Source organism: Hyperolius riggenbachi, chromosome 2 (assembly GCF_040937935.1).
Source record: "Hyperolius riggenbachi isolate aHypRig1 chromosome 2, aHypRig1.pri, whole genome shotgun sequence".
Classification (NCBI taxonomy): Eukaryota; Metazoa; Chordata; class Amphibia; order Anura; family Hyperoliidae; genus Hyperolius; species Hyperolius riggenbachi.
The window spans coordinates 572252215-572275411 of record NC_090647.1 but is presented as its reverse complement, the minus strand read 5'-3'; the positions used below and the strand labels follow the sequence as shown (position 1 = coordinate 572275411).

The window sequence follows — 23197 nt, the reverse complement described above, 5'->3', positions numbered from 1 at the left end:
GGGTGACAGCGGGAGAGGACTGAGTGACAGGAGAGGTGACACTGATATTGGGGTGACAGCAGGAGAGGACTGAGTGACAGGAGAGGTGACACTGATATTGGGGTGACAGCAGGAGAGGAATGAGTGACAGGAGAGGTGACACTGATATTGGGGTGACAGCAGGAGAGGAATGAGTGACAGGAGAGGTGACACTGATATTGGGGTGACAGCAGGAGGGGGAGGAGTGACAGGAGAGGTGACACTGATATTGGGGTGACAGCAGGAGAGGAATGAGTGACAGGAGAGGTGACACTGATATTGGGGTGACAGCGGGAGAGGAATGAGTGACAGGAGAGGTGACACTGATATTGGGGTGACAGCAGGAGAGGAATGAGTGACAGGAGAGGTGACACTGATATTGGGGTGACAGCGGGAGGGGAATGAGTGACAGGAGAGGTGACACTGATATTGGGGTGACAGCAGGAGAGGACTGAGTGACAGGAGAGGTGACACTGATATTGGGGTGACAGCGGGAGGGGAATGAGTGACAGGAGAGGTGACACTGATATTGGGGTGACAGCAGGAGAGGAATGAGTGACAGGAGAGGTGACACTGATATTGGGGTGTCAGGAGGAGGGGAATGAGTGACAGGAAAGGTGACACTGATATTGGGGTGACAGCAGGAGGGGAATGAGTGACAGGAGAGGTGACACTGATATTGGGGTGACAGCAGGAGAGGAATGAGTGACAGAGGAGGTGACACTGATATTGGGGTGACAGCAGGAGAGGAATGAGTGACAGGAGAGGTGACACTGATATTGGGGTGACAACAGGAGGGGAATGAGTGACAGGAGAGGTGACACTGATATTGGGGTGACAGCGGGAGGGGAATGAGTGACAGGAGAGGTGACACTGATATTAGGGTGACAGCGGGAGGGGAATGAGTGACAGGAGAGGTGACACTGATATTGGGGTGACAGCGGGAGGGGACTGAGTGACAGGAGAGGTGACACTGATATTGGGGTGACAGCAGGAGAGGACTGAGTGACAGGAGAAGTGACACTGATATTGGGGTGACAGCAGGAGGGGAATGAGTGACAGGAGAAGTGACACTGATATTGGGGTGACAGCAGGAGAGGAATGAGTGACAGGAGAGGTGACACTGATATTGGGGTGACAGCGGGAGAGGAATGAGTGACAGGAGAGGTGACACTGATATTGGGGTGACAGCAGGAGGGGAATGAGTGACAGGAGAGGTGACACTGATATTGGGGTGACAACAGGAGGGGAATGAGTGACAGGAGAGGTGACACTGATATTGGGGTGACAGCGGGAGGGGAATGAGTGACAGGAGAGGTGACACTGATATTAGGGTGACAGCGGGAGGGGAATGAGTGACAGGAGAGGTGACACTGATATTGGGGTGACAGCGGGAGGGGACTGAGTGACAGGAGAGGTGACACTGATATTGGGGTGACAGCAGGAGAGGAATGAGTGACAGGAGAGGTGACACTGATATTGGGGTGACAACAGGAGGGGAATGAGTGACAGGAGAGGTGACACTGATATTGGGGTGACAGCGGGAGGGGAATGAGTGACAGGAGAGGTGACACTGATATTAGGGTGACAGCGGGAGGGGAATGAGTGACAGGAGAGGTGACACTGATATTGGGGTGACAGCGGGAGGGGACTGAGTGACAGGAGAGGTGACACTGATATTGGGGTGACAGCAGGAGAGGACTGAGTGACAGGAGAAGTGACACTGATATTGGGGTGACAGCAGGAGGGGAATGAGTGACAGGAGAAGTGACACTGATATTGGGGTGACAGCAGGAGAGGAATGAGTGACAGGAGAGGTGACACTGATATTGGGGTGACAGCGGGAGAGGAATGAGTGACAGGAGAGGTGACACTGATATTGGGGTGACAGCAGGAGGGGAATGAGTGACAGGAGAGGTGACACTGATATTGGGGTGACAACAGGAGGGGAATGAGTGACAGGAGAGGTGACACTGATATTGGGGTGACAGCAGGAGGGGACTGAGTGACAGGAGAGGTGACACTGATATTGGGGTGACAACAGGAGGGGAATGAGTGACAGGAGAGGTGACACTGATATTGGGGTGACAGCGGGAGGGGAATGAGTGACAGGAGAGGTGACACTGATATTAGGGTGACAGCGGGAGGGGAATGAGTGACAGGAGAGGTGACACTGATATTGGGGTGACAGCGGGAGGGGACTGAGTGACAGGAGAGGTGACACTGATATTGGGGTGACAGCAGGAGAGGACTGAGTGACAGGAGAGGTGACACTGATATTGGGGTGACAACAGGAGGGGAATGAGTGACAGGAGAGGTGACACTGATATTGGGGTGACAGCGGGAGGGGAATGAGTGACAGGAGAGGTGACACTGATATTGGGGTGACAGCGGGAGGGGACTGAGTGACAGGAGAGGTGACACTGATATTGGGGTGACAGCAGGAGAGGACTGAGTGACAGGAGAGGTGACACTGATATTGGGGTGACAACAGGAGGGGAATGAGTGACAGGAGAGGTGACACTGATATTGGGGTGACAGCGGGAGGGGACTGAGTGACAGGAGAGGTGACACTGATATTGGGGTGACAGCAGGAGAGGACTGAGTGACAGGAGAGGTGACACTGATATTGGGGTGACAACAGGAGGGGAATGAGTGACAGGAGAGGTGACACTGATATTGGGGTGACAGCGGGAGGGGAATGAGTGACAGGAGAGGTGACACTGATATTAGGGTGACAGCAGGAGAGGACTGAGTGACAGGAGAGGTGACACTGATATTGGGGTGACAGCAGGAGAGGAATGAGTGACAGGAGAGGTGACACTGATATTGGGGTGACAGCGGGAGAGGAATGAGTGACAGGAGAGGTGACACAGATATTGGGGTGACAGGAGAGGTGACACTGATATTGGGGTGACAGCAGGAGGGGGAGGAGTGACAGGAGAGGTGACACTGATATTGGGGTGACAGCGGGAGGGGAATGAGTGACAGGAGAGGTGACACTGATATTGGGGTGACAGCGGGAGGGGAATGAGTGACAGGAGAGGTGACACTGATATTGGGGTGACAGCAGGAGAGGAATGAGTGACAGGAGAGGTGACACTGATATTGGGGTGACAGCAGGAGGGGAATGAGTGACAGGAGAGGTGACACTGATATTGGGGTGACAGCGGGAGGGGAATGAGTGACAGGAGAGGTGACACTGATATTGGGGTGACAGCAGGAGAGGAATGAGTGACAGGAGAGGTGACACTGATATTGGGGTGACAGCAGGAGAGGAATGAGTGACAGGAGAGGTGACACTGATATTGGGGTGACAGCAGGAGGGGAATGAGTGACAGGAGAGGTGACACTGATATTGGGGTGACAGCAGGAGGGGGAGGAGTGACAGGAGAGGTGACACTGATATTGGGGGTGACAGCAGGAGGGGAATGAGTGACAGGAGAGGTGACACTGATATTGGGGTGACAGCGGGAGGGGAATGAGTGACAGGAGAGGTGACACTGATATTGGGGTGACAGCGGGAGAGGAATGAGTGACAGGAGAGGTGACACTGATATTGGGGTGACAGCAGGAGGGGAATGAGTGACAGGAGAGGTGACACTGATATTGGGGTGACAGCAGGAGGGGGAGGAGTGACAGGAGAGGTGACACTGATATTGGGGTGACAGCAGGAGGGGAATGAGTGACAGGAGAGGTGACACTGATATTGGGGTGCCAGCAGGAGAGGAATGAGTGACAGGAGAGGTGACACTGATATTGGGGTGACAGCAGGAGAGGAATGAGTGACAGGAGAGGTGACACTGATATTGGGGTGACAGCAGGAGAGGAATGAGTGACAGGAGAGGTGACACTGATATTGGGGTGACAGCAGGAGGGGAATGAGTGACAGGAGAGGTGACACTGATATTGGGGTGACAGCGGGAGAGGAATGAGTGACAGGAGAGGTGACACTGATATTGGGGTGACAGCAGGAGAGGAATGAGTGACAGGAGAGGTGACACTGATATTGGGGTGACAGCAGGAGGGGAATGAGTGACAGGAGAGGTGACACTGATATTGGGGTGACAGCAGGAGAGGAATGAGTGACATGAGAGGTGACACTGATATTGGGGTGACAGCAGGAGAGGAATGAGTGACAGGAGAGGTGAGACTGATATTGGGGTGACAGCAGGAGAGGAATGAGTGACAGGAGAGGTGACACTGATATTGGGGTGACAGCAGGAGGGGAATGAGTGACAGGAGAGGTGACACTGATATTGGGGTGACAGCAGGAGGGGAATGAGTGACAGGAGAGGTGACACTGATATTGGGGTGACAGGAGAGGAATGAGTGACAGGAGAGGTGACACTGATATTGGGGTGACAGCAGGAGGGGAATGAGTGACAGGAGAGGTGACACTGATATTGGGGTGACAGGAGAGGAATGAGTGACAGGAGAGGTGACACTGATATTGGGGTGACAGCAGGAGAGGAATGAGTGACAGGAGAGGTGACACTGATATTGGGGTGACAGCAGGAGGGGAATGAGTGACAGGAGAGGTGACACTGATATTGGGGTGACAGCAGGAGAGGAATGAGTGACAAGAGAGGTGACACTGATATTGGGGTGACAGCAGGAGGGGAATGAGTGACAGGAGAGGTTACACTGATATTGGGGTGACAGCAGGAGAGGAATGAGTGACAGGAGAGGTGACACTGATATTGGGGTGACAGCAGAAGATGAATGAGTGACAGGAGAGGTGACACTGATATTGGGGTGACAGCAGGAGAGGAATGAGTGACAGGAGAGGTGACACTGATATTGGGGTGACAGCAGGAGAGGAATGAGTGACAGGAGAGGTGACACTGATATTGGGGTGACAGCAGGAGGGGGAGGAGTGACAGGAGAGGTGACACTGATATTGGGGTGACAGCGGGAGAGGAATGAGTGACAGGAGAGGTGACACTGATATTGGGGTGACAGCGGGAGAGAGATGAGTGACAGGAGAGGTGACACTGATATTGGGGTGACAGCAGGAGAGGAATGAGTGACAAGAGAGGTGACACTGATATTGGGGTGACAGCAGGAGGGGAATGAGTGACAGGAGAGGTGACACTGATATTGGGGTGACAGCGGGAGAGGAATGAGTGACAGGAGAGGTGACACTGATATTGGGGTGACAGCAGGAGGGGAATGAGTGACAGGAGAGGTGACACTGATATTGGGGTGACAGCAGGAGAGGAATGAGTGACAGGAGAGGTGACACTGATATTAGGGTGACAGCAGGAGGGGAATGAGTGACAGGGGAGGTGACACTGATATTGGGGTGACAGCAGGAGGGGGAGGAGTGACAGGAGAGGTGACACTGATATTGGGGTGACAGCGGGAGAGGAATGAGTGACAGGAGAGGTGACACTGATATTGGGGTGACAGCAGGAGGGGGAGGGGTGACAGGGGAGGTGACACTGATATTGGGGTGACAGCAGGAGGGGGAGGGGTGACAGGGGAGGTGACACTGATATTGGGGTGACAGCAGGAGAGGAATGAGTGACAGGAGAGGTGACACTGATATTGGGGTGACAGCGGGAGAGGAATGAGTGACAGGAGAGGTGACACTGATATTAGGGTGACAGCAGGAGAGGAATGAGTGACAGGAGAGGTGACACTGATATTGGGGTGACAGCAGGAGGGGAATGAGTGACAGGAGAGGTGACACTGATATTGGGGTGACAGCGGGAGAGGAATGAGTGACAGGAGAGGTGACACTGATATTGGGGTGACAGCAGGAGAGGAATGAGTGACAGGAGAGGTGACACTGATATTGGGGTGACAGCAGGAGGGGAATGAGTGACAGGAGAGGTGACATTGATATTGGGGTGACAGGAGAGGAATGAGTGACAGGAGAGGTGACACTGATATTGGGGTGACAGCAGGAGGGGAATGAGTGACAGGAGAGGTGACACTGATATTGGGGTGCCAGCAGGAGAGGAATGAGTGACAGGGGAGGTGACACTGATATTGGGGTGACAGCAGGAGAGGAATGAGTGACAAGAGAGGTGACACTGATATTGGGGTGACAGCAGGAGGGGAATGAGTGACAGGAGAGGTTACACTGATATTGGGGTGACAGCAGGAGAGGAATGAGTGACAGGAGAGGTGACACTGATATTGGGGTGACAGCAGGAGATGAATGAGTGACAGGAGAGGTGACACTGATATTGGGGTGACAGCAGGAGAGGAATGAGTGACAGGAGAGGTGACACTGATATTGGGGTGACAGCAGGAGAGGAATGAGTGACAGGAGAGGTGACACTGATATTGGGGTGACAGCAGGAGGGGGAGGAGTGACAGGAGAGGTGACACTGATATTGGGGTGACAGCGGGAGAGGAATGAGTGACAGGAGAGGTGACACTGATATTGGGGTGACAGCGGGAGAGAGATGAGTGACAGGAGAGGTGACACTGATATTGGGGTGACAGCAGGAGAGGAATGAGTGACAAGAGAGGTGACACTGATATTGGGGTGACAGCAGGAGAGGAATGAGTGACAAGAGAGGTGACACTGATATTGGGGTGCCAGCAGGAGAGGAATGAGTGACAGGAGAGGTGACACTGATATTGGGGTGACAGCAGGAGGGGAATGAGTGACAGGAGAGGTGACACTGATATTGGGGTGCCAGCAGGAGAGGAATGAGTGACAGGGGAGGTGACACTGATATTGGGGTGACAGCAGGAGAGGAATGAGTGACAAGAGAGGTGACACTGATATTGGGGTGACAGCAGGAGGGGAATGAGTGACAGGAGAGGTGACACTGATATTGGGGTGACAGCGGGAGAGGAATGAGTGACAGGAGAGGTGACACTGATATTGGGGTGACAGCAGGAGGGGAATGAGTGACAGGAGAGGTGACACTGATATTGGGGTGACAGCAGGAGAGGAATGAGTGACAGGAGAGGTGACACTGATATTAAGGTGACAGCAGGAGGGGAATGAGTGACTGGGGAGGTGACACTGATATTGGGGTGACAGCAGGAGGGGGAGGAGTGACAGGAGAGGTGACACTGATATTGGGGTGACAGCGGGAGAGGAATGAGTGACAGGAGAGGTGACACTGATATTGGGGTGACAGCAGGAGGGGGAGGGGTGACAGGGGAGGTGACACTGATATTGGGGTGACAGCAGGAGGGGGAGGGGTGACAGGGGAGGTGACACTGATATTGGGGTGACAGCAGGAGAGGAATGAGTGACAGGAGAGGTGACACTGATATTGGGGTGACAGCGGGAGAGGAATGAGTGACAGGAGAGGTGACACTGATATTGGGGTGACAGCGGGAGAGGAATGAGTGACAGGAGAGGTGACACTGATATTGGGGTGACAGCAGGAGAGGAATGAGTGACAGGAGAGGTGACACTGATATTGGGGTGACAGCAGGAGGGGAATGAGTGACAGGAGAGGTGACACTGATATTGGGGTGACAGCAGGAGGGGAATGAGTGACAGGAGAGGTGACACTGATATTGGGGTGACAGCAGGAGAGGAATGAGTGACAGGAGAGGTGACACTGATATTGGGGTGACAGCAGGAGGGGAATGAGTGACAGGAGAGGTGACACTGATATTGGGGTGACAGCAGGAGAGGAATGAGTGACAGGAGAGGTGACACTGCTATTGGGGTGACAACAGGAGGGGAATGAGTGACAGGAGAGGTGACACTGATATTGGGGTGACAGCAGGAGGGGAATGAGTGACAGGAGAGGTGACACTGATATTGGGGTGACAGCAGGAGAGGAATGAGTGACAGGAGAGGTGACACTGATATTGGGGTGACAGCAGGAGAGGAATGAGTGACAGGAGAGGTGACACTGATATTGGGGTGACAGCAGGAGAGGAATGAGTGACAGGAGAGGTGACACTGATATTGGGGTGACAGCAGGAGATGAATGAGTGACAGGAGAGGTGACACTGATATTGGGGTGACAGCGGGAGGGGAATGAGTGACAGGAGAGGTGACACTGATATTGGGGTGACAGCAGGAGGGGGAGGAGTGACAGGAGAGGTGACACTGATATTGGGGTGACAGCAGGAGGGGAATGAGTGACAGGAGAGGTGACACTGATATTGGGGTGACAGCGGGAGGGGAATGAGTGACAGGAGAGGTGACACTGATATTGGGGTGACAGCGGGAGAGGAATGAGTGACAGGAGAGGTGACACTGATATTGGGGTGACAGCAGGAGAGGAATGAGTGACAGGAGAGGTGACACTGATATTGGGGTGACAGCAGGAGGGGAATGAGTGACAGGAGAGGTGACACTGATATTGGGGTGACAGCAGGAGAGGAATGAGTGACAGGAGAGGTGACACTGATATTGGGGTGACAGCAGGAGGGGGAGGAGTGACAGGAGAGGTGACACTGATATTGGGGTGACAGCGGGAGAGGAATGAGTGACAGGAGAGGTGACACTGATATTTGGGTGACAGCGGGAGAGGAATGAGTGACAGGAGAGGTGACACTGATATTGGGGTGACAGCAGGAGAGGAATGAGTGACAGGAGAGGTGACACTGATATTGGGGTGACAGCAGGAGGGGAATGAGTGACAGGAGAGGTGACACTGATATTGGGGTGACAGCAGGAGGGGAATGAGTGACAGGAGAGGTGACACTGATATTGAGGTGACAGCAGGAGAGGAATGAGTGACAGGAGAGGTGACACTGATATTGGGGTGACAGCAGGAGAGGAATGAGTGACAGGAGAGGTGACACTGATATTGGGGTGACAGCAGGAGGGGGAGGAGTGACAGGAGAGGTGACACTGATATTGGGGTGACAGCGGGAGGGGAATGAGTGACAGGAGAGGTGACACTGATATTGGGGTGACAGCGGGAGAGGAATGAGTGACAGGAGAGGTGACACTGATATTGGGGTGACAGCAGTAGAGGAATGAGTGACAGGAGAGGTGACACTGATATTGGGGTGACAGCAGGAGATGAATGAGTGACAGGAGAGGTGACACTGATATTGGGGTGACAGCGGGAGGGGAATGAGTGACAGGAGAGGTGACACTGATATTGGGGTGACAGCAGGAGGGGGAGGAGTGACAGGAGAGGTGACACTGATATTGGGGTGACAGCAGGAGGGGAATGAGTGACAGGAGAGGTGACACTGATATTGGGGTGACAGCGGGAGGGGAATGAGTGACAGGAGAGGTGACACTGATATTGGGGTGACAGCGGGAGAGGAATGAGTGACAGGAGAGGTGACACTGATATTGGGGTGACAGCAGGAGAGGAATGAGTGACAGGAGAGGTGACACTGATATTGGGGTGACAGCAGGAGGGGAATGAGTGACAGGAGAGGTGACACTGATATTGGGGTGACAGCAGGAGAGGAATGAGTGACAGGAGAGGTGACACTGATATTGGGGTGACAGCAGGAGGGGGAGGAGTGACAGGAGAGGTGACACTGATATTGGGGTGACAGCGGGAGAGGAATGAGTGACAGGAGAGGTGACACTGATATTGGGGTGACAGCGGGAGAGGAATGAGTGACAGGAGAGGTGACACTGATATTGGGGTGACAGCAGGAGAGGAATGAGTGACAGGAGAGGTGACACTGATATTGGGGTGACAGCAGGAGGGGAATGAGTGACAGGAGAGGTGACACTGATATTGGGGTGACAGCAGGAGAGGAATGAGTGACAGGAGAGGTGACACTGATATTGGGGTGACAGCAGGAGAGGAATGAGTGACAGGAGAGGTGACACTGATATTGGGGTGACAGCAGGAGAGGAATGAGTGACAGGAGAGGTGACACTGATATTGGGGTGACAGCAGGAGGGGAATGAGTGACAGGAGAGGTGACACTGATATTGGGGTGACAGCAGGAGAGGAATGAGTGACAGGAGAGGTGACACTGATATTGGGGTGACAGCAGGAGAGGAATGAGTGACAGGAGAGGTGACACTGATATTGGGGTGACAGCAGGAGGGGGAGGAGTGACAGGAGAGGTGACACTGATATTGGGGTGACAGCGGGAGGGGAATGAGTGACAGGAGAGGTGACACTGATATTGGGGTGACAGCGGGAGAGGAATGAGTGACAGGAGAGGTGACACTGATATTGGGGTGACAGCAGGAGAGGAATGAGTGACAGGAGAGGTGACACTGATATTGGGGTGACAGCAGGAGGGGAATGAGTGACAGGAGAAGTGACACTGATATTGGGGTGACAGCAGGAGAGGAATGAGTGACAGGAGAGGTGACACTGATATTGGGGTGACAGCAGGAGGGGGAGGAGTGACAGGAGAGGTGACACTGATATTGGGGTGACAGCAGGAGAGGAATGAGTGACAGGAGAGGTGACACTGATATTGGGGTGACAGCAGGAGGGGAATGAGTGACAGGAGAGGTGACACTGATATTGGGGTGACAGCAGGAGAGGAATGAGTGACAGGAGAGGTGACACTGATATTGGGGTGACAGCAGGAGGGGAATGAGTGACAGGAGAGGTGACACTGATATTGGGGTGACAGCAGGAGGGGAATGAGTGACAGGAGAGGTGACACTGATATTGGGGTGACAGCAGGAGGGGAATGAGTGACAGGAGAGGTGACACTGATATTGGGGTGACAGCAGGAGGGGAATGAGTGACAGGAGAGGTGACACTGATATTGGGGTGACAGCAGGAGAGGAATGAGTGACAAGAGAGGTGACACTGATATTGGGGTGACAGCAGGAGGGGAATGAGTGACAGGAGAGGTGACACTGATATTGGGGTGACAGCGGGAGGGGAATGAGTGACAGGAGAGGTGACACTGATATTGGGGTGACAGCAGGAGGGGAATGAGTGACAGGAGAGGTGACACTGATATTGGGGTGACAGCGGGAGGGGAATGAGTGACAGGAGAGGTGACACTGATATTGGGGTGACAGCAGGAGAGGAATGAGTGACAGGAGGGGTGACACTGATATTGGGGTGACAGGAGAGGAATGAGTGACAGGAGAGGTGACACTGATATTGGGGTGACAGGAGAGGAATGAGTGACAGGAGAGGTGACACTGATATTGGGGTGACAGCAGGAGGGGAATGAGTGACAGGAGAGGTGACACTGATATTGGGGTGACAGCAGGAGGGGAATGAGTGACAGGAGAGGTGACACTGATATTGGGGTGACAGCAGGAGGGGAATGAGTGACAGGAGAGGTGACACTGATATTGGGGTGACAGCAGGAGAGGAATGAGTGACAAGAGAGGTGACACTGATATTGGGGTGACAGCAGGAGGGGAATGAGTGACAGGAGAGGTGACACTGATATTGGGGTGACAGCAGGAGAGGAATGAGTGACAGGAGAGGTGACACTGATATTGGGGTGACAGCAGGAGGGGGAGGAGTGACAGGAGAGGTGACACTGATATTGGGGTGACAGCGGAGAGGAATGAGTGACAGGAGAGGTGACACTGATATTGGGGTGACAGCGGGAGAGGAATGAGTGACAGGAGAGGTGACACTGATATTGGGGTGACAGCAGGAGAGGAATGAGTGACAGGAGAGGTGACACTGATATTGGGGTGACAGCAGGAGGGGAATGAGTGACAGGAGAGGTGACACTGATATTGGGGTGACAGCAGGAGGGGAATGAGTGACAGGAGAGGTGACACTGATATTGGGGTGACAGCAGGAGAGGAATGAGTGACAGGAGAGGTGACACTGATATTGGGGTGACAGCAGGAGAGGAATGAGTGACAGGAGAGGTGACACTGATATTGGGGTGACAGCAGGAGGGGGAGGAGTGACAGGAGAGGTGACACTGATATTGGGGTGACAGCGGGAGGGGAATGAGTGACAGGAGAGGTGACACTGATATTGGGGTGACAGCGGGAGAGGAATGAGTGACAGGAGAGGTGACACTGATATTGGGGTGACAGCAGGAGAGGAATGAGTGACAGGAGAGGTGACACTGATATTGGGGTGACAGCAGGAGATGAATGAGTGACAGGAGAGGTGACACTGATATTGGGGTGACAGCGGGAGGGGAATGAGTGACAGGAGAGGTGACACTGATATTGGGGTGACAGCAGGAGGGGGAGGAGTGACAGGAGAGGTGACACTGATATTGGGGTGACAGCAGGAGGGGAATGAGTGACAGGAGAGGTGACACTGATATTGGGGTGACAGCGGGAGGGGAATGAGTGACAGGAGAGGTGACACTGATATTGGGGTGACAGCGGGAGAGGAATGAGTGACAGGAGAGGTGACACTGATATTGGGGTGACAGCAGGAGAGGAATGAGTGACAGGAGAGGTGACACTGATATTGGGGTGACAGCAGGAGGGGAATGAGTGACAGGAGAGGTGACACTGATATTGGGGTGACAGCAGGAGAGGAATGAGTGACAGGAGAGGTGACACTGATATTGGGGTGACAGCAGGAGGGGGAGGAGTGACAGGAGAGGTGACACTGATATTGGGGTGACAGCGGGAGAGGAATGAGTGACAGGAGAGGTGACACTGATATTGGGGTGACAGCGGGAGAGGAATGAGTGACAGGAGAGGTGACACTGATATTGGGGTGACAGCAGGAGAGGAATGAGTGACAGGAGAGGTGACACTGATATTGGGGTGACAGCAGGAGGGGAATGAGTGACAGGAGAGGTGACACTGATATTGGGGTGACAGCAGGAGAGGAATGAGTGACAGGAGAGGTGACACTGATATTGGGGTGACAGCAGGAGAGGAATGAGTGACAGGAGAGGTGACACTGATATTGGGGTGACAGCAGGAGAGGAATGAGTGACAGGAGAGGTGACACTGATATTGGGGTGACAGCAGGAGGGGAATGAGTGACAGGAGAGGTGACACTGATATTGGGGTGACAGCAGGAGAGGAATGAGTGACAGGAGAGGTGACACTGATATTGGGGTGACAGCAGGAGAGGAATGAGTGACAGGAGAGGTGACACTGATATTGGGGTGACAGCAGGAGGGGGAGGAGTGACAGGAGAGGTGACACTGATATTGGGGTGACAGCGGGAGGGGAATGAGTGACAGGAGAGGTGACACTGATATTGGGGTGACAGCGGGAGAGGAATGAGTGACAGGAGAGGTGACACTGATATTGGGGTGACAGCAGGAGAGGAATGAGTGACAGGAGAGGTGACACTGATATTGGGGTGACAGCAGGAGGGGAATGAGTGACAGGAGAGGTGACACTGATATTGGGGTGACAGCAGGAGAGGAATGAGTGACAGGAGAGGTGACACTGATATTGGGGTGACAGCAGGAGGGGGAGGAGTGACAGGAGAGGTGACACTGATATTGGGGTGACAGCGGGAGAGGAATGAGTGACAGGAGAGGTGACACTGATATTGGGGTGACAGCGGGAGAGGAATGAGTGACAGGAGAGGTGACACTGATATTGGGGTGACAGCAGGAGAGGAATGAGTGACAGGAGAGGTGACACTGATATTGGGGTGACAGCAGGAGGGGAATGAGTGACAGGAGAGGTGACACTGATATTGGGGTGACAGCAGGAGAGGAATGAGTGACAGGAGAGGTGACACTGATATTGGGGTGACAGCAGGAGGGGAATGAGTGACAGGAGAGGTGACACTGATATTGGGGTGACAGCAGGAGGGGAATGAGTGACAGGAGAGGTGACACTGATATTGGGGTGACAGCAGGAGGGGAATGAGTGACAGGAGAGGTGACACTGATATTGGGGTGACAGCAGGAGGGGAATGAGTGACAGGAGAGGTGACACTGATATTGGGGTGACAGCAGGAGAGGAATGAGTGACAAGAGAGGTGACACTGATATTGGGGTGACAGCAGGAGGGGAATGAGTGACAGGAGAGGTGACACTGATATTGGGGTGACAGCGGGAGGGGAATGAGTGACAGGAGAGGTGACACTGATATTGGGGTGACAGCAGGAGGGGAATGAGTGACAGGAGAGGTGACACTGATATTGGGGTGACAGCGGGAGGGGAATGAGTGACAGGAGAGGTGACACTGATATTGGGGTGACAGCAGGAGAGGAATGAGTGACAGGAGGGGTGACACTGATATTGGGGTGACAGGAGAGGAATGAGTGACAGGAGAGGTGACACTGATATTGGGGTGACAGGAGAGGAATGAGTGACAGGAGAGGTGACACTGATATTGGGGTGACAGCGGGAGAGGAATGAGTGACAGGAGAGGTGACACTGATATTGGGGTGACAGCAGGAGAGGAATGAGTGACAGGAGAGGTGACACTGATATTGGGGTGACAGCAGGAGAGGAATGAGTGACAGGAGAGGTGACACTGATATTGGGGTGACAGCAGGAGAGGAATGAGTGACAAGAGAGGTGACACTGATATTGGGGTGACAGCAGGAGAGGAATGAGTGACAGGAGAGGTGACACTGATATTGGGGTGACAGCAGGAGAGGAATGAGTGACAGGAGAGGTGACACTGATATTGGGGTGACAGCAGGAGGGGAATGAGTGACTTGAGAGGTGACACTGATATTGGGGTGACAGCAGGAGAGGAATGAGTGACAAGAGAGGTGACACTGATATTGGGGTGACAGCAGGAGGGGAATGAGTGACAGGAGAGGTGACACTGATATTGGGGTGACAGGAGAGGAATGAGTGACAGGAGAGGTGACACTGATATTGGGGTGACAGCAGGAGGGGAATGAGTGACAGGAGAGGTGACACTGATATTGGGGTGACAGCAGGAGGGGAATGAGTGACAGGAGAGGTGACACTGATATTGGGGTGACAGCGGGAGGGGAATGAGTGACAGGGGAGGTGACACTGATATTGGGGTGACAGCAGGAGGGGAATGAGTGACAGGAGAGGTGACACTGATATTGGGGTGACAGCAGGAAGGGAATGAGTGACAGGAGAGGTGACACTGATATTGGGGTGACAGGAGAGGAATGAGTGACAGGAGAGGTGACACTGATATTGGGGTGACAGCAGGAGAGGAATGAGTGACAAGAGAGGTGACACTGATATTGGGGTGACAGCAGGAGGGGAATGAGTGACAGGAGAGGTGACACTGATATTGGGGTGACAGCGGGAGGGGAATGAGTGACAGGAGAGGTGACACTGATATTGGGGTGACAGCAGGAGGGGAATGAGTGACAGGAGAGGTGACATTGATATTGGGGTGACAGGAGAGGAATGAGTGACAGGAGAGGTGACACTGATATTGGGGTGACAGCAGGAGGGGAATGAGTGACAGGAGAGGTGACACTGCTATTGGGGTGACAACAGGAGGGGAATGAGTGACAGGAGAGGTGACACTGATATTGGGGTGACAGCAGGAGGGGAATGAGTGACAGGAGAGGTGACACTGATATTGGGGTGACAGCGGGAGGGGAATGAGTGACAGGAGAGGTGACACTGATATTGGGGTGACAGCAGGAGGGGAATGAGTGACAGGAGAGGTTACACTGATATTGGGGTGACAGCAGGAAGGGAATGAGTGACAGGAGAGGTGACACTGATATTGGGGTGACAGGAGAGGAATGAGTGACAGGAGAGGTGACACTGATATTGGGGTGACAGCAGGAGAGGAATGAGTGACAAGAGAGGTGACACTGATATTGGGGTGACAGCAGGAGGGGAATGAGTGACAGGAGAGGTGACACTGATATTGGGGTGACAGCGGGAGAGGTGACACTGATATTGGGGTGACAGCAGGAGGGGAATGAGTGACAGGAGAGGTGACACTGATATTGGGGTGACAGGAGAGGAATGAGTGACAGGAGAGGTGACACTGATATTGGGGTGACAGCAGGAGGGGAATGAGTGACAGGAGAGGTGACACTGCTATTGGGGTGACAACAGGAGGGGAATGAGTGACAGGAGAGGTGACACTGATATTGGGGTGACAGCAGGAGAGGAATGAGTGACAGGAGAGGTGACACTGATATTGGGGTGACAGCAGGAGAGGAATGAGTGACAGGAGAGGTGACACTGATATTGGGGTGACAGCAGGAGAGGAATGAGTGACAAGAGAGGTGACACTGATATTGGGGTGACAGCAGGAGAGGAATGAGTGACAGGAGAGGTGACACTGATATTGGGGTGACAGCAGGAGAGGAATGAGTGACAGGAGAGGTGACACTGATATTGGGATGACAGCAGGAGGGGAATGAGTGACAGGAGAGGTGACACTGATATTGGGGTGACAGCAGGAGAGGAATGAGTGACAAGAGAGGTGACACTGATATTGGGGTGACAGCAGGAGGGGAATGAGTGACAGGAGAGGTGACACTGATATTGGGGTGACAGGAGAGGAATGAGTGACAGGAGAGGTGACACTGATATTGGGGTGACAGCAGGAGGGGAATGAGTGACAGGAGAGGTGACACTGATATTGGGGTGACAGCAGGAGAGGAATGAGTGACAGGAGAGGTGACACTGATATTGGGGGTGACAGCAGGAGGGGAATGAGTGACAGGAGAGGTGACACTGCTATTGGGGTGACAACAGGAGGGGAATGAGTGACAGGAGAGGTGACACTGATATTGGGGTGACAGCAGGAGAGGAATGAGTGACAGGAGAGGTGACACTGATATTGGGGTGACAGCGGGAGAGGAATGAGTGACAGGAGAGGTGACACTGATATTGGGGTGACAGCGGGAGAGGAATGAGTGACAGGAGAGGTGACACTGATAGTGGGGTGACAGCAGGAGGGGAATGAGTGACAGGAGAGGTGACACTGATATTGGGGTGACAGCAGGAGAGGAATGAGTGACAGGAGAGGTGACACTGATATTGGGGTGACAGCAGGAGGGGAATGAGTGACAGGAGAGGTGACACTGATATTGGGGTGACAGCAGGAGAGGAATGAGTGACAAGAGAGGTGACACTGATATTGGGGTGACAGCAGGAGAGGAATGAGTGACAGGAGAGGTGACACTGATATTGGGGTGACAGCAGGAGAGGAATGAGTGACAGGAGAGGTGACACTGATATTGGGGTGACAGCAGGAGGGGAATGAGTGACAGGAGAGGTGACACTGATATTGGGGTGACAGCAGGAGGGGAATGAGTGACAGGAGAGGTGACACTGCTATTGGGGTGACAACAGGAGGGGAATGAGTGACAGGAGAGGTGACACTGATATTGGGGAGGAGTGACAATGACATAGTGGTGCCCATTGGATGGAATGGTGCAATAATTGTTCTTCTCTCTCCGGCAGCTTTTAGGATTTGAGGTGGACTCTCTGAATTCTGTCCAGTTCTCCAATCACACTGGTGAGCCCCAACACTGTGACACTGCATTGCCCCTCCCCTTACTCCAGTCCGTGCACTGCCCCTCCCCTTACTCCTGTCCGTGCACTGCCCCTCCCCTTACTCCTGTCCGTGCACCGCCCCTCCCCTTACTCCTGTCCGTGCATCGCCCCTCCCCTTACTCCTGACCATGCACTGCCCCTCCCCTTACTCCTGTCCATGCACCGCACCTCTCCTTACTCCTGTCCATGCACCACCCCTCCCCTTACTCCAGTCTGTGCATCGCCCCTCCCCTTACTCCTGTCCGTGCACCGCCCCTCCCCTTACTCCTGTCCATGCACTGACCCTCCCCTTACTCCTGTCCGTGCATCGCCCTTCCCCTTACTCCTTTCCGTGCACTGCCCCTCCCCTTACTCCAGTCTGTGCATCGCCCCTTCCCTTTACTCCTGTCCGCACACCGCCCCTCCCCTTACTCCTGTCCATACACTGCCCCTCCCCTTACTCCTGTCCGTACACCGCCCCTCCCCTTACTCCTGTCCGTGCACCGCCCCTCCCCTTACTCCTGTCCGTGCACCGCCCCTCCCCTTACTCCTGTCCGTGCACCGCCCCTCCCCTTACTCCTGTCCGTGCATCGCCCCTTCCCTTTACTCCTGTCCGTACACCGCCCCTCCCCTTACTCCTGTCCGTACACCGCCCCTCCCCTTACTCCTGTCCGTGCACCGCCCCTCCCCTTACTCCTGTCCGTGCACCGCCCCTCCCCTTACTCCTGTCCGTGCATCGCCCCTCCCCTTACTCCTGTCCGTGCACCGCCCCTCCTCTTACTCCTATCCATGCACTGACCCTCCCCTTACTCCTGTCCGTGCACCGCACCTCTCCTTACTCCTGTCCATACACCGCCCCTCCCCTTACTCCTGTCCGTGCATCGCCCTTCCCCTTACTCCTTTCCGTGCACTGCCCCTCCCCTTACTCCAGTCCGTGCATCGCCCCTCCCCTTACTCCTGTCCGTACACCGCCCCTCCCCTTACTCCTGTCCATACACCGCCCCTCCCCTTACTCCTGTCCGTGCACCGCCCCTCCCCTTACTCCTGTCCATGCACCGCCCCTCTCCTTACTCCTGTCCGTGCACCACCCCTCCCCTTACTTCTGCCCGTGCACCGCCCCTCCCCTTACTCCTGTCCGTGCACCACCCCTCCCCTTACTCCAGTCCGTGCACCACCCCTCCCCTTACTCCAGTCCGTACACCGCCCCTCCTCTTACTCCTGTCCGTGCACCGCCCCTCCCCTTACTCCTGTTCGTGCACCACCCCTCCCCTTACTCCTGTCCGTGTACCACTCCTCCCCTTACTCCTGCCCGTGCACCGCCCCTCCCCTTACTCCTGTCCGTGCACCGCCCCTCCCCTTACTCCTGTCCGTGCACCGCCCCTCCCCTTACTCCTGTCCGTGCACCACCCCTCCCCTTACTCCTGTCCGTGCACCACTCCTCCCCTTACTCCTGTCCGTACACCGCCCCTCCCCTTACTCCTGTCCGTACACCGCCCCTCCCCTTACTCCTTTCCGTGCACCACCCCTCTCCTTACTCCAGTCCGTAGACCGACCCTTTCCTTACTCCTGTCCGTGCACCGCCCCTCCCCTTACTCCTTTCCGTGCACCGCCCCTCTCCTTACTCCTCTCCGTGCACCTCCCCTTACTCCTGTCCGTACACCGCCCCTCCCCTTACTCCTTTCCGTGCACCGCCCCTCTCCTTACTCCTGTCTGTACACTGCCCCTCTCCTTACTCCAGTCCGTGCACCGCCCCTCCCATTACTCCTGTCCATGCACCGCCCCTCCTTTACTCCTGTCCGTGCACCACTCCTCCCCTTACTCCTGTCCGTACACCGCCCCTCCCCTTACTCCTTTCCGTGCACCGCCCCTCTCCTTACTCCTGTCTGTACACTGCCCCTCCCCTTACTCCTGCCAGGTTACTGACCCTCTCCTGTCCATTTCCAGGTTACACCCACTGGAAGGGGCAGGTGCTGAATGCGGAGGAGCTGCAGGAGGTGTACGAGGGGCTGAAGCTGAACGGAGTGACTCAGTATGACTATGTCCTGACAGGTGAGATGTGTGACACATGACCTTTCTGTGTGTATCAACCACATGAGGTACCCAGCTATACCCTGCAGTCCTCGCACACGCACGCATCGACGCGCACGCATGCACACATCGACACGCACGCATGCACACATCGACACGCACGCATGCACACATCGACACGCACGTACACAGGCACGCAAGTACAAACATCTACACGCGCACGCATGCACACATCGACCCACACATACACGCGCACGCATGCACACATCGACACGCACGCACACAAGCATGCACACATCGACACGCACGTACACACGCACACATCGACACGCACACACAGGCACGCATGCACGCACACATCGACACGCACGTACACACGCACGCATGCACACATCGACACGCACGTACACACAGGCACGCATACACGCACACACACAAGCATGCACACATCGACACGCACACACACATGCACACAAGCATGCACACATCAACACGCACGCATGCACACATCGACACGCACGTACGCACGCACACGCATGCACGCACACACACAAGCACATGCATGCACACATCGACACACACGCACACATGCATGGGTCTCTGTGGTGGTGAGGCATGAGGGAGGAGTGATAGGGGGTACCCAGTAATATTATGGAGGCCCAGATCCACCAGGAATAGACTTGTATGGTTCTCTGTGGTGGTGAGGCATGAGGGAGGAGTGATATGGGGTACTCAGTAATATTATGGAGGCCCAGATCCACCAGGAATGGACTTGTATGGTTCTCTGTGGTGGTGAGGCATGAGGGAGGAGTGATATGGGGTTCCTAGTAATATTATGGAGGCCCAGATCCACCAGGAATGGACTCTGTGGGAGGTGAGGCATGATGGAGGAGTGATATGTGGTACCCAGTAATATTATGGGGGCCCAGATCCACCAGGAATGGACTCTGTGGGAGGTGAGGCATGATGGAGGAGTGATATGTGGTACCCAGTAATATTATGGAGGCCCAGATCCACCAGGAATGGACTCTGTGGGAGGTGAGGCATGATGGAGGAGTGATATGTGGTACCCAGTAATATTATGGGGGCCCAGATCCACCAGGAATTGACTCTGTGGGAGGTGAGGCATGAGGGAGGAGTGATATGGGGTTCCCAGTAATATTATGGAGGCCCAGATCCACCAGGAATGGACTTGTATGGTTATCTGTGGTGGTGAGGCTTGAGGGAGGAGTGATATGGGGTACTCAGTAATATTATGGGGGCCCAGATCCACCAGGAATGGACTCTGTGGGAGGTGAGGCATGATGGAGGAGTGATATGTGGTACCCAGTAATATTATGGAGGCCCAGATCCACCAGGAATGGACTCTGTGGTGGTGAGGCATGAGGAAGGAGTGATATGGGGTACCCAGTAATATTATGGAGGCCCAGATCCACCAGGAATGGGCTAGTATGGTTCTCTGTGGTGGTGAGGCATGAGGGAGGAGTGATATGGGGTTCCCAGTAATATTATGGAGGCCCAGATCCACCAGGAATGGGCTTGTATGGTTCTCTGTGGTGGTGAGGCATGAGGGAGGAGTGATATGGGGTACCCAGTAATATTATGGAGGCCCAGATCCACCAGGAATGGGCTTGTATGGGTCTCTGTGGTGGTGAGGCATGATGGAGGAGTGACATGGGGTACCCAGTAATATTATGGAGGCCCAGATCCACCAGGAATGGACTCTGTGGGAGGTGAGGCATGAGGGAGGAGTGATATGGGGTTCCCAGTAATATTATGGAGGCCCAGATCCACCAGGAATGGACTCTGTGGGAGGTGAGGCATGAGGGAGGAGTGATATGGGGTTCCCAGTAATATTATGGAGGCCCAGATCCACCAGGAATGGACTCTGTGGGAGGTGAGGCATGAGGGAGGAGTGATATGGGGTTCCCAGTAATATTATGGAGGCCCAGATCCACCAGGAATGGACTCTGTGGGAGGTGAGGCATGAGGGAGGAGTGATATGGGGTTCCCAGTAATATTATGGAGGCCCAGATCCACCAGGAATGGACTCTGTGGGGGGTGAGGCATGCTATGTAGGATAACAAGAGTGTGCACACTTCTGTGGGAGATAGTCTGGAAGTACTTGGTGTGTATTGGACTGGCACCGCTCCAATCTGTACTGAACTCAGCTGCTCGTCTCATTCATCTCTTCCCGCTCTTCCTCTGCTGCTCCTCTCTGCCAAGCTCTTCACTGGCTGCCAATTACCCAGAGGATTCAGTTCCAACTCCTAACCCTAACCTACAAAGCTCTCCACAATCTCTCTCCCCGATACATCTCCTCACTAGTCTCCAGATACCAACCCAACCGCAATCTCAGATCTGCACATGATCTCCTGTTGTCCTGCTATAGAATTACCTCCTCACATTTACACCCTTTCATAGCACATTCGTCACTGTCCAACCTTTGAAATCTTTAAACGCTCCCTCAACACTCACTTTTTCCGACAAGCATATGCTCTAACTTAGGCCGTTCCCCTCCAACCTCTCAAGTTTTAATCCTTACTAGATAACCTTAACAGGCACTGTGCCTGTATGTATACTGCTTACTACCTCACCTCTTGTTTCCCCATTTATTCTTTTAGATTGTAAGCTTGCAAGGGCAGGGCTCTATCGCCCTTTGTGTCTTGGAATTGATGTATTTCATAGCTTGTACTGTTCTACATTTTATTCATCATGTTACATCTGTCATTGTAATCACCAGTATTGTATTTTGTAGGTGTGTCCACATTTGATGTATATCATATTATGTATCCCTTGTTTGTTTTATTACATTGTACAACTCCATGGAATATGGCAAATCAATAATAATAATAATACTGGGCTGTCCATGTGGGCTGGTTGGAACTGCTCTTTTGCCACTGTGGATTTACAGTATAAAAGACCTTCTGGTGGGCAGATCGACAATTTGTTTGGATTATGAATAGGTGGGCATGACATGATCCATGTTCTTCCAACATCTGGAGTTCTTTCCCTCCTCAGCAGCTGGTTCTTATAAGATGTGGCCACCACATGATCTATGTTCTTCCAACATCTGGAGTTCTTTCCCTCTTCTGCAGCTGGTTCTTATAAGATGTGGCCACCACATGATCTATGTTCTTCCAACATCTGGAGTTCTTTCCCTCCTCAGCAGCTGGTTCTTATAAGATGTGGCCACCACATGACCCATGTTCTTCCAACATCTGGAGTTCTTTCCCTCTTCTGCAGCTGGTTCTTATAAGATGTGGCCACCACATGATCTATGTTCTTCCAACATCTGGAGTTCTTTCCCTCTTCTGCAGCTGGTTCTTATAAGATGTGGCCACCACATGACCCATGTTCTTCCAACATCTGGAGTTCTTTCCCTCCTCAGCAGCTGGTTCTTATAAGATGTGGCCACCACTTGACCCATGTTCTTCCAACATCTGGAGTTCTTTCCCTCTTCTGCAGCTGGTTCTTATAAGATTTGGCCACCACATGACCCATGTTCTTCCAACATGTGGAGTTCTTTCCCTCCTCAGCAGCTGGTTCTTATAAGATGTGGCCACCACATGACCCATGTTCTTCCAACATGTGGAGTTCTTTCCCTCCTCAGCAGCTGGTTCTGATAAGATGTGGCCACCACATGATCTATGTTCTTCCAACATCTGGAGTTCTTTCCCTCTTCTGCAGCTGGTTCGTATATGCTGTGGCCACCACATGACCCATGTTCTTCCAACATCTGGAGTTCTTTCCCTCCTCAGCAGCTGTTTATTATAAGCTGTGGCCACCACATGACCCATGTTCTTCCAACATGTGGAGTTCTTTCCCTCTTCTGCAGCTGGTTCGTATATGCTGTGGCCACCACATGACCCATGTTCTTCCAACATCTGGAGTTCTTTCC

At 53.7% G+C, this 23197-nt stretch overlaps 1 protein-coding gene across 1 annotated transcript in view; it reads left to right on the top strand.

Moving 5' to 3' along the window:
• The window catches only part of PDXK (pyridoxal kinase), a 115870-nt gene that overhangs the window by 5367 nt on the left and 87306 nt on the right, over positions 1-23197 (top strand). Inside the window, exons 2-3 of the mRNA XM_068271038.1 lie at positions 17197-17251; positions 19213-19317. Of these exons, the coding sequence (XP_068127139.1) occupies positions 17197-17251; positions 19213-19317 (160 nt within the window). The remainder of the gene's footprint in view (positions 1-17196; positions 17252-19212; positions 19318-23197) is intronic.